At 39.4% G+C, this 13068-nt stretch overlaps 1 protein-coding gene across 5 annotated transcripts in view; it reads right to left on the bottom strand.

Annotated features, from left to right (window-relative positions):
- The window catches only part of FSTL4 (follistatin like 4), a 205468-nt gene that overhangs the window by 84769 nt on the left and 107631 nt on the right, over positions 1-13068 (bottom strand). For all 5 annotated transcript variants that reach the window (XM_005523495.3, XM_088063734.1, XM_088063735.1 and 2 more), the window contains one exon: positions 10612-10732. In XM_005523495.3, the coding sequence (XP_005523552.1) occupies positions 10612-10732 (121 nt within the window). The remainder of the gene's footprint in view (positions 1-10611; positions 10733-13068) is intronic.

Below are 13068 nucleotides of genomic sequence, written 5' to 3'. Positions count from 1 at the left end.
TCCATCCCAGCCAAGGTGTCCTCAACAAGAAACCAAAGAGTCTTGCTGCAGAACTACCAGATTAAAGAAAAACACATCGGCATTCTAAGAACAATAAAGAAATGAGACTCCTGTCCTGCAAATTAGGTCCTGAACAATGCTTACTTTTTAAGTCCACTGCAGGAAATTGTAACTTTATATGTGCTATTATACCCACAATTGTCATCCTCTAGAAGAATCTTTTCCCAGATGTGTAAACCACCATGTTCTTGGGCAGATGCTGAGTAGCAGGTGACAAAGCATATCATTCTGTTTCACCACACAAACATTAACAAATGTTTTTCCTTCAGCTCCCAATTTTGTTACAGGATGTGCTGATGGACAGGTTAAGCACCACCACCAACATTCAGCATGGGCCAGCAGTACCAAGATGCATTTCCACTCAGCAACTTGCTGAGGGCTCCATGTACACCTCTTGAATTTTCCTGGCAGAAATGATGTCTTTTCTGCATCCCAGCAATGGGTTCCTTAGATTAACAGCTTTTTGGGAGTGAGCAGAATGTAAAAGGGAGATATTTGTGCAGCAAAAGTTTTGAGTTTAACTGTAAGAGCTATCAAACAATAGCTGTGAAATGTTATATTAAAATATGCATATATGTTGCATATGCATATTAAATATATGCATGTATTGCTGTAATGGTTGGACTTGATATTCTTGGAGGTCTTTTCTAACCTTAATGATTCTCTGATTCTACCAAAAACAAACAGTGCAGTGACAGTGCCTTACCTTGGCCATACAGTGTCAGGACTGGTGACAGCTCTTGGGTTTTCACAGATCAGGGTCAAACTAACCTGGGGTTTTTTTGCTCCTGCATGTGGACAGCAGGACAGGACCCCTGGCATCAATCACATGGAGCTTCACCAAAGGGCTGGGATTGATGACACCACTTGTGGTAGCCTGAAACATTGGAGAAAGCTGAATTTTCTCCATTATTACAATGAAGCATGAACCAGGTCACAGAACCAGACAGGAGAAAAAAATCCACAGGAAGAGTCTGTCTGAGCAGCATCTTTCAGGAAAAACTTCAAAATCCGTCTGCAACTGAAATCAGTTCCAGGAGTCACCCCATCAGACCAGAGCCCTGCCCTGACACTACAGGAAATCAGGACATGGGAGAACCCTGTGAAACACAGTTCATATCAAAATACAGTCTGAAAAGGTATTTGAAATGGTACTCTGGTCTTTCAAGCTTTCAATTCTCTCATTTAACTTCATATTTAAAAGTTGTATATATACTCTATGAAATCCCAGGGTAAGGATATTTTCATTCTCTTTTCACCCCACTCCTTTTTGGTGTTTTGCTGTGTAATTATTGTCATTCCCACTCCCCATTCCATCACCCTCAGCATCACGCCCCTGCCCCAGCAATTTTTGGGGCTGTGGTATATGGTGCTACCAGCTGGCCACAGAGCAGTGGACACTATTCCAAGTGCTTTAGTGTCCAGGACAGGACCTGTGATCTTTACTAGCACATTATTCAGGTTTGTATGATGAACAGAATGACAAATTATAAAAATACATATACTTAGTGTATTTCCTTTTTATTTTTCTTCTGTTAAATCCTGGCCACAAATTATTTCTCTAAGCAGCAAGTTTCAAATAACACTGCTGGAATATCAGTGTCTGAACTGTGGTGAAAGCTACAGGAATCAAAGTGTGGCATAAAGCATGAGTTCAGTGGGGTCTGTACTTGTTTGCTAAAAGAGAAACAAAAATTCTGCAGCTGAATTTTATGTATTGCAGATGGAAAAGCTGACAGCAGGAACAGTGCTTGAGAGGCACAGCAGGGCTGAGCTTGCCCTTATTTATGTCTATTGATGGCTCTTGATATTCTTTCTGAAGTTTTGATCAAGAATCTTGAGAATGAGTTTTTTATGGTGGTGCTAAAGACAGATATTGGCAACAGCTGAATTTCACCTCAAATCCTGATGCCACTGGAGCATCTCTGAAGCTTTTTACTTTTTTTCTAAAGGCTAGCATCCTGTTTTATTCTTTTTGGAAGTATTAAAGCAGACCCAACCTTGGAGTTCACCTTACACAATTTTCTACTGCAATTCTTTTTTTAAAGTTTCTATCTGGGCATCCTGGATTTGTCAAGATTTTCTCCTGTGAAGAACATGAAATAAAAACATCTTGGCTGTGGTTCTCCATAAATTGTAGCACTGCACTGGGGATATGTACTGTACTCAGTAATTTTCTGATGGTTGCTCTGGCATTTTGATTACACTGCACCTCTGTAGTGATGTACAGTAACAATAAAGTCTGTCCTAAATGAACTAAGAACTGGCTGATGGACAGATCTCTAAAATAATTTCGCAGAGGGATCCATTCAAACGGGGCTGTTTCAAGAGCCATCCAAAGCCCAAATCTGTTCAATATCTCCACTGAGATCTGGAATGAACACAGAAATTCCAGTTGACACTTTGGACTTCCGAGAGTGATGCAGTGTGAGGCAGGACTGTCGTGCTGAGCTTTTGGGGTTGGTCAGTAACCTGTCTCTGTGCATGGTGTAGCACTTTAATATAACCACGTATACAACTATATTATCAAACAGTGACCATACAGGAACAAGGAAAGCAGGGTAGAACCATGAAAAGAAAAACAAATGAGGTCACTAATCCTGGGAAAAGGGTCAGTAAGTGACAAAACACACAATAACAGCATGATCCCTGCCTGGATGATGGGGAAAGTAATATGGGAGGGGAAGGGTAATAAAGGAAGTTTTACCCTCTGCACTTACTCTTGTGGGACTGAGGCTGCATTGGGTAATTTTTTTTTAATATATCTGAACATTTTTGTCCTTAGAAGCTATGAATCTGCTCAACCAGTGGAAGAAAAAACAAAGAACATGTAAATGGACAAGCAGTTCAAAGCATCCATGAGGCACCTGTAAAGGCAGAGACTATTCACAGCAGCTCTCCTCAGATGAAGGCTGATTTTGAAAGGAAACTAAAACTCTAGCAATAACCCACTTGGAAATACAAGGAGAGAAAACAAGAAAGAATGGGAAAAGTGCAGCTAAAATGTTCTGACCTGTATGTAATAAAACAAGATCTGGCTCAGAATCCTGCCATATCATGCCTCTGACTTCATGTAAAGTCTTAGGCATTGTAACTGTAATTTTACTCATTTTTAACAAAAAATATTTTTTCCTTCATGAAAATACTGCATTTGCTTCAAAAATTCCTCAGAGACAGAATATGTCTTAAAAGTAAAAATAAAAACAACCCAAAACAACACAAAGGTTTTTTTTTGTTCAATTTTGGGTCCAATTTTCATTCAGAAATGGCCTCTGGTTTTGCAAGACCATAAGGAAGCCTGCAAATTCCATAAAGAACTCCTGCACTTCTTCATTCCCACCTCATAGAAAATTAAAATTATACTTTTTAGACGCCTAACTACATGACTAGAAGGTGCACATAGAATCATTTATGTTGGAAAAGCCCCCTAAAATCATTAAGTCCACCTGTTATTCCAGCAATGCCAAGGCCACCACTGAACCATGTCCCCAGGTACCACATCTACACATTTGTTTAACAGTTGATGGTGACTCAACATGTGTCTAGGACTGTCAGCCGTTCTACGATTTCACCAATATTTGTATTTTCTCTTCACTGACATAATTTTGTGTTTGCAAGTAACCCAAAATACTATTATTTGTGTATGTGAAATTGCTTCAGTGAACATTGCTGGCACAGATCAAATAATTTTTTGAGAAATGGTATTTGCCTGATTTATGTGCCAGTGAGTAACTCATAAATAGTTATAAATATTTAAATATTCTAGTCCTGCAAGTGTGTGTGTAGACATTTGATGTGGTTTGTACTACATCACCTCTGAAGCACTACTCCATATAGCAATTTCTTGCATTTAAAACCAAGATTAACAAATCAATGCACCCCGAAAAACATTTTAAGATCAACAGTACATTATTTTCTAGTGAGTTTTCTTTGCAATTTGCAGACAATAGATTTCCAATAACAACTTGTAATTAAATCACTTTCTCTTATTCAGTCGTTGCATATTAAGACTCTTGACATTTTACAGATGGTATCTTTGGAAATGAGAGATATGAACAAGAGGGAAACAGCTTTAAATGAAAGTTCCTGGGTTTAGATTAGATATTAGGAAGAAATTCTTTCCTGTGAGGGTGGTGAGGCCCTGGTACAGGTTGCCCAGAGAAGCTGTGGATGCCCCATCCCTGGAAATGCTCAAGGCTGGATGGGGCTCAGAGCAACCTGTTCTAGTGGGAGATGTCCCTGTGGCAGGGGGTTAGGACAAGATGAGGTTAAGATCCCTCCCAACCCAAACCATTCTGCACTTCCCTATTGGAAAAAACACTGGAGTTTAGCAGTTGACATTTAAGTGTGCAGATTCTGACATGGAAACAGCCAAACCAGTGTCAGTGTCAGGCACCCTCCCTGGATTTCCATGCAAAAATCTGGCATCTATTCTTGACATGTAACCACAGTCATTCTGACCACACCTGTGTTTACCATTAATTCTGATAAAATTTTATTTGAGTAGGCTCTCTTAATAGAAGTCATAATGTGAAAATATATAAAGTGGGTAGAGTACAAAGGTGAGCAGAAGCCCCGATTAAATGAATTAATGTCTGATCTGAACATGGAAACATTTCTCTTTTTAGCCCAAAGCAAAACCAGGTCCCCTCTCTCCACTGGCAGGCATGCATTCACACATAACATAATTATTCTTGATCTGAGCACTTTCAACTTCTTCTCTGGAACCACATTTTAGCTTTCAGAACCTTTGTGCTTAGATTAAACTTGTCTTTCTTGCTACAAATTAATTCAGATCTTTTTACTTCTGCTGAGAGGATACCTTTTGCTTTGTTCAAAATGCAGCAAAACAATTGAGGCTACACAACAAACCTGATTGTGACAGCTGTTTTGTGGAACTGCAAACGATGCAGGGCACTTTGCTGGAGCCCTGAGATAAATTTTAGAATTGAAGGGCTAAAGGTTTTCACAGTGAGAAGAACTTTAAAAGAGAGACAGAAAAAGAAATCAACTTTTTTCTTTGCAGAATGTATTTCTTTGATAGCAAGGGAGGAAAGAAAAAAAAAAAAAAAAAGAAAATCCAAGCAAGAAAATTTTCCACATTCAAGAAATAGCTGCTCACTAAAATACAGTACAGATGAACTCACTGTGATATCCCCAGCTGAGGCATCCTACCAGACAAAAATTAAGTTCTAGGTATAGCAGGATCATTTCTAGTGCTCAAGCCAAGCATATTACACTGCATTTATGTGCAAGGCAAGGAGTTAGGTGCTTCTGAAAATGATCTAAAGTCAAAACATATTTAGCAGGGTGTTCTCAGGAGCTGATCAAAGGCACCTCCATTCTCCAGCACATGCTCAGAGCTCAGCACTGCCCACTTGTGTCTTTGGGCACCCTCCCCTGTGCTGAGCTGCTGTGTCTGCCTCCAACACACACCAGCTCCACCCTCAAAATGGCTAAAAACCCAGCATGGTGTCATGGCTCAGCAATGGGAATGCTGTTGACAAAGTGCTGTTGCAGTGATTTGGGTGCTTGTTGGGTTTTTCTGTCATCTCTGTTCAGCCACTTGGCACTTCCTGCAGGAATCAAGCTGAATTGTTTTCAATTTCTGTTTTTTTCCCTTGATTTTTAATATTTTTAGTTTTGTTTCTGCTATAAGATTGTATTATTAAGTTACTATTAATGCACTAATAACGATAACAATAACAATAGTAACAATAATAACATTACTATTACTAAATGCCCAATGAGTTGCCTTCATCCTCAGTTACACATCTGCACACCATTCCTCAAGGCAATCAAGAATGGGCTGCTTTGGCCAACTAAAGGAAACCTCATTTCTTTCCTGAGTAGCTCCTCTAACACCACATCAAACCAAAAGCAGAGGCTGTCGCTCCCCTGCTTGTTCAACCGTGTTTGAAGTTGGGATATCACATCGCTCACAGGAGAAGCAATCAATGCTGGTGAGCTAATGAATAATTTCCAAGTTTGTACCAATACTTGAAGCAACATGAAAGAAAAAATCACATACCAGGGAAACAACAGCGGGAGAGGCAGAGCATGGGGCACAAAATGTCAATATTTCAGGACTATGATTTGATTCTGTAGATAATTGTTGCTACAACATTCCTTAAGAAAACACTGCAAACAGAACATTTTATCTCACAGTATACTTGTCCAATATAATTATCTGGGCTTGAACAATCCAGTTGGAAGGAAACAGCAACAAATACCTGACTGTAGGTGCTGTGCCATCAAGAACAGCTTCATGAATTTGTGAATAAACACTTCATCTGAACGTGGATTTTATAGGTGCAATTGCTGCTGGAACAGCTGGCTTGTCACACTTATGTGGAGTGCATACACACACACAGCCATACAGAGATACCAAATAGGGGTGTTTGTTTTCCTCAAACAGTATTTATTTATTATTATGAGACCACAGAGTTAGGTATGCTGATATATCTACCAAGAACAGATACTCTGCTGAAAGCTTCTTCCTCACTCAGCATTTTCCTCTCCCACTTGACCCCACAAATCCCTTTTTGTGTTTCACTCCCTGTTTCTCAATGTAGAGCTTTGCTTTTTCCGAGTTAGCATCAATGCCCACAGTTTTGGGACAATTAAAAGCTCTGCCCTAAAGTAGTTTCTAGTGAATCAGAAACATTCATAACTCAAAAATATATCTGTCTTATACTCCACACTTCTAATGAGCCTCTGGAGAATGGTGGAGGAATCAGGAATGGATTGTTCCCTTCTCCACACCACATGGCTGTGGGGAATACAACTCCTGGAGATTTTAGGATCACTACAGTAAATCTGGAGCCAGTCCAACACTGCTTTTCTGCATTGGCAATGATTTACCTGACACAAATGCCCAGACCAGGCTCTCAATTAATTTTTTCACCCAGTTCATTCAAATTCACTCTCGTCTCCCACTCCCTGGTGGTGGTGCTGGCACAGTGTTTGGTCCAGCTATGACATCAGGAAAGTACTTTAATGGGCCATGATTTAGAATTTAAGGGAATTTTATTGTTGGCTTAATAACTACTTATAAGATAAACAATGTTGACAGGATGAAGGCATTTTTATGGAATGCACCTTTTCCCTCACCCTCAATTATCTGTATTACAAATCGACCTGTCTGTATTGATGATGATGATGATGATGATGATGATGATGATGATGATGATACAGATCTAGAAGATTACACAGACTTTTTTTTTTTTTTAAGTTGGGCTTTCACATCTGCCAATCTGTCACTTGCCCATTAGAGAAGACAACAGGAATGTCCAAAGTGTCATACCTAATTCTAATGACCTCCAGTCAGATAAAGTGCCAGAAGGTATATCCAAAAACCACCCACTTGAACATTCTTAAAAGTTAAATGACTCAGCTGGGTGATGTGCTTGCCAACTCACCAGACTATTTCTGTGCTGATTAATTAGATGCATGCACTGCTTTAGCTCTTATGACAACTAAGCCTTTAATTTATTACTCAAGCATTGAATCTTTGTGACAACTTAAAGAAAAGACAACAGACAGATAATCTTTCTAGTACTTTATTTCTGGCATGTGAAATATCTCAAGATCATCATATCAAAAATTAATTTTTTTAAAAAATTATGGTCCTGAGACTCCTTATCTAAATAAAAACTTCTTAATGAGGAGTTAGAAGACACCTACAAGTGGTTCTTACCAGAGCTGCCAGGAGAGTGTTTCATCTGTCCCATGCACTACTTGTGTATGATTAACGCATTTTGAAGAGTTGACACTTTAATCCTATGTTAACAGATATTTCTACTCGTTCTTATAGATGCAAGAAAACTCTAAACAGTTCTATTCTTGGGATTAAGGAACAAAAGAACTTCTAGAAAATCAGAAGAAAGATGGCAGGTTTAGAAGGAAGGCCACTATTTCTTGACATAATCCAAAGTTGTGCATTAAAATGTGTAGGAAAATTATTAGCATAGCTAAAAGTTATGATTAAAACCAGCACCTATTAGATGTAGAGCTTGTACTGGTAAAACCACATTTCAGAAAATGTACAACTCTGGATTTCTCTCATCCATGCACTTTTCATTTATTTACAGATGATCAACATAATGGAGAAGAAAAATAAGCTTTGGGTCCCTGAGGATCTTAGAGAGAGAGGATGGGTCAAGGGGAAGCAAGAGACACACCTGGGGTGAGAGAGAGAGGCCGTTTTGTGGCTCTGTGAGTTATAAGGCCACAAGACTCTCTAAAATGAAATGTAACTTCTAACACAGCACACGAATGTCAAATTGGGAAGTTCCTCACATTATCAAGGTCATTTTCAAACCTTTCCAACGTTGTGACACTCCACCAGAGCACAGAGCACCAAAAGAGATGTGACAGAGTTTTTGAGAGGATAAATTAGATTGGGACTTTCTGATGTCACTGAATTCTGGTAATTATGTTCCTCAGCTTGCTGAGCAGTCCTGCCCTTATCTTGTTGCCAGCCTGTGGCAGGCACAATTTATGGCTTGGGTGAGCAAGCAACAAAAAGATTTCTCTAAGAGGCAAAAAATAGGGGAAATGTGCAGGATGCGGTACCTTTAAATAACTGCTGCAAGCCAAATTCTGACTCATAACAAAGCAGAAATCTTATAAACAAATTTTTCATAAACCAAAGTGTGCCCTTAAGTGCTTAAAGTATTTTTGATTTTTTTTTCCTACATCATTTAATAAAGTAAAGGGAAAAAATATACTTTAACCAGGCACTAAATTTGCTTCCAGGTTCCCAAAATTTCAAAAGTTGCAATCAATAACTTTGGTTTTAAATTAAAAGCTGGTGAGCCATTACCCACGCTTGATAAAAGTTGGGATTCTGGAAAAACTGAAAATGGAGCAGTCATCTGGTTTTCAGCTTCAGATGGTGAGCAATTCTGTTCAGATAAAAAATTCCTTTGACAAACAGTCATTGTTACACCTTGTGTTATGTTACAACAGTTTTGCAGTTTATCAATACTATCACTATTAATTGGTTAATATTTTGTACTTGTCTTATTTTCATTGCCTACTTAGAATTCACTGAACCAAAACCCATAGAAATAATTCCTGGAATTTAGGTTTGAGTTGATGTGACTTTGAGAACCCATTGATCCAAATATACTCCCAAATAACTGCATGTCAAGCCTTTATAGCTGGGTTAATATACTTTATGCCTTCTTAATGTATGAGATTTTATGTTTTACTGTGTATCTGCTGTGTTGAATTAAATGCATGTGTCGTTCAAACACGTCCATGGTGACAACTGGGGCTAATCTTAAAGCACTTTAAACAACCTTCCAGTCTTTAAAGGCAGACTACAGGAGAGCTGAAGAGAGACTTTTGATAAGGGCATGGTATGATAGGATAAGGGGGAAGGGCTTCAAACTGACAGAGTGCAGGGCTCTAAATTGGGTATTTTATGAAGAAATTCTTCCCTTTGAGGGTGGTGGGGCCCTGGCAGAGTTTGCCCAGAGAAGCTGTGGCTGCCCCATGCCTGGAAATGTTCAAAGCCAGGTTGGATGGGGCTTGGAATGACCTGGTCTAGTGCCAGGTGTCTTTGCCCATGGCAGGGAGATGACCTTGATAATTTTTAAAGTCCCTTGCAACCCAAACTGTTCTGTGATTATTATCTAAATTGTTTTTTTTTTAATGAAAAGCTGTAAATCAAGAAAACAGACATCACCCTCTTTAGGAAATAATCCTGCTTAAGAGGTAACCAGCTTATTATTGGCCCTTTCTCTGCACTTAACAGAATCAATGGTTGAATCCTTCTTCAGTTTTAGCCACAATGTCTTAACCACACTCAAGGTCTCTGTAGATCACTCTCCTGATTATTCAATAACCCTGCCCATTTCCCTTCTTCTTTAGCATTCCAAAGGAACAGGCAACAGTACAACTTTCTACCGCCCAGATGAAGGAGACAGTGTGGGCCTTTTCCAGGGAAGGACTTCAACAAATGTTTCAATTAAAGCAAGAACATAAATTCATGAAGATAAATGGGATAACACAAGTATTTATTATATCCCGCTGTTTAAGTAGCTCTGTGATCCCCAGATCCTTGTACAGGATGCTGAGATTTATACCACAATTGCACATTAATACACTCATTAACATGGAAACAAAATGTAGAAAACATAATTCCAAGGCAAAATATTCAGTAATCACCTTCCCCACAGCAAACTAACTTGTATTACCACAGGACCTTTGGACGGGTTTCCATCTTGTTTCTTTAGGGTTAATCAAACCACATCCTGAGGTCCACAGACCTTGGCCAGGCCACCATCTCTCCCTTGCCATCAACAAGAAGCACAACAAAACACAGAAGAAAACAATAAACTTGACACACCTGTACCGACCTCCTGCTTCATGCTTATGCTGTGAAGCAGACACCTTTGGAAACAAACCTCCCAAAGTGTTTCCATGGCATTAAAGACAAAAGAGGGATCATCTTCGCTGACCACACCTAGGAAGACAACAGTGCTCTCACAGATATTCACATGCTCCAAACACCCAGGGCAGACCAAACCAGGGACTCACGGAAGGCTGTGTAGAGCTCCTGCAGGGTCAGGCGGCCGTCGTTGTTGTAATCATCAAACTGGAGAAGGTCTTCCAGTGTACAACCCAGTAAATCATCTTCCAGCTCCTCCTTCTTCATTAGCTGTAGCAAAGAGAACAGGTAACCTTACATCAGTGTAATGCTGCACACTGCTGGCCTGGCTCAGCTGGCAGATTTTTCACAGAATGACCTTTGGGGACATAGATAAATAGACAGATAGATTATCATATCTATCATTACATATTTGCTTTCTATCAAGATATTAATATTCCTGCAGCACTTTATGGACCATGAACTGAAGAGCTCCTTCCTTTACCAGCTGCACAGAAATGCATTTTCATTTTGAAAACGGAATGAAAAATAAATATTCAACAGGGAAAAAGGAAAGTCTGCTTCTCATTTCTCCTCTGTAAGTTAGGACAAAATTTTATTCCCTGATATTAGGACTAGAACAGGCAACAGTGGATGGTGTACTCAACACTGATAAGCTTTTCCAAGCCTTGACAGCTTGCTTCTTTTGCTTTTTTAACATTTCATTTGGGTTTTCTGAGTTTATTGTAGAACATGAAGAAAACTCTGAATTGTTGCATCTTCCAGACAGGAAAGCTTTTTCCTGTAGGCCAGGGACCCTTTTATTTACTATTCTAGTCTTGATTCATTATATTGAAGCAATTTAAAGTAATAATGCTAAAAAAATGACCCTTCACCTAGCAAGTAAAAAATATTCATTAAAAATGAGATCAACCATAACTTCCAAGATCAATCCTCTAAACATGGAAATTTCCCTCTGTCTACCATTTTTATAGAAAACTGACTAACTTTTCTTAAGACTGACAAGTTTTTACTAGTCCTGATTTAATATCAGGAAAGAAAACCCGGTGGAAAACACTTCAGCTGTGACACACGTAGTAGACTTAGGAATCTGACATTAAAATACATTAAAGATTTAAATGGAAATAACATTCCAATTACCACCATTGTAAATAGCCTTATATATCCATGGCTGTAAAACTGCATGGGAATTTCACTGTTGGATCCAGAGGGAAAATACTGGATAGGGTCTATCAGCAGACAGGAGGCAAAACAGCTCTAAATAGAAGGGGATGGGCCATCTGCTGCCACTGTTCTGCTCAAAGCAGTTCTTTGTGGAGAACAAACAAACAGGTGCTGCATCCATGAAGGACCAACCTCCCTGGAGAGACTCTACTTTGGGGTGAATCCCTCTGCAATGAGCTGCCTAAAGATCCACCTCCAGGTCTTAAAGATTACTTTTTACTGCAGCAGTGCAAGTTATCTGACTTGAGTTTTTGCTTGCAGACAAGGTTATACTGCTCAAGGGACTATTTTTCTTTTAAATAAAACAAAGCAAACGCACAGCACCAGCTTATCCAGCAGTCAGAGGGAACAAGATCTCACTGCATCACATTCAGCTCAGCTCCTTCTGCCCATAAGCACTGAAATTCCCATCTTTGGGGGAAATTTCAAGTTGCAGAGAGCTTCAAAATTGAGAGCTAATGCAAATCAATTACAAATCTACCTAAAAAAGAGGTAAGAATAGCTCTGCTAAGACTATAAACTGGGTAATTAAAAATTGCACAAGCACATTACGTAAAAAAATTTCCTTTGAAACCTGGGTGGATAAACCGCTCTTGTAAGAGCACATAAAAATCATCCTGTTAAAGAGAAAAAAGAAAGAATTGGCATGCTAGAAATAAACTTTGAATCCTGCTGCCGTGAGAGCCCAGAGCTGCCCCAAAGATGTGTCCCCAGCCTGTCTGGGACTCAGCCATGCTGCCACCAAGGGGCCCAGGACCAGAGCGACTCAGCTCAGGATTAAAAGCATTCATGGCTTATCCAAATTGTGCATTAATAGGCATTATTTTGTCTTTTGAGAGGTGATCCCACTGACAACTCAGTCCTGCTGGTGGCCAGACTGTGTGGAGAATGGTTGGGTGAGAGGGCTCCTGACTGAGGCTGAACTTATTCTGGTCCATCAAACTGCAGTAGGCTCCAGATATTCAGGCACATTTACTGATTTTGATAACAGTGAGAAGAATTAAAATAAGAGTAGCCAATGTCTGTGCTTGCACTTGTGAGAGAGACCTGGGCTCCAGGCACATCTGCAAACAAAGCCCAGAGGAACTTTGAGGCAGACCTTAAAACACTCTGCTTCTTTGCAATAACAAATGCTTGCAGGCTGCCAAACCTTTATTTCTATGAGTTTTAAAATCCCAGTAAAAAAGTTTCATGTAAAAAAAAGCAAAAGAATTGGAGAGTAGAACACACACTTAGATGCCACTATGTAAAAGATGGCTTTGAATTCAGATAAAAGTATTTTCTTACAGCTACCATGTCTTTATGAAAAAATCATTGTCTTTAGAGCAAACATTGCATATATTCACAGCACTGAGATGTAAGGGAATTTATTCTGACACTTA

The sequence above is a fragment of the Pseudopodoces humilis genome, chromosome 17 (genome assembly GCF_049639895.1).
Source record: "Pseudopodoces humilis isolate 2021_Gansu_Grassland_sample_001 chromosome 17, ASM4963989v1, whole genome shotgun sequence".
NCBI classification, from domain to species: domain Eukaryota; kingdom Metazoa; phylum Chordata; class Aves; order Passeriformes; family Paridae; genus Pseudopodoces; species Pseudopodoces humilis.
The sequence above is the reverse complement of the archived record's forward strand: the minus strand, read 5'-3'. Positions and strand labels throughout refer to the sequence as shown.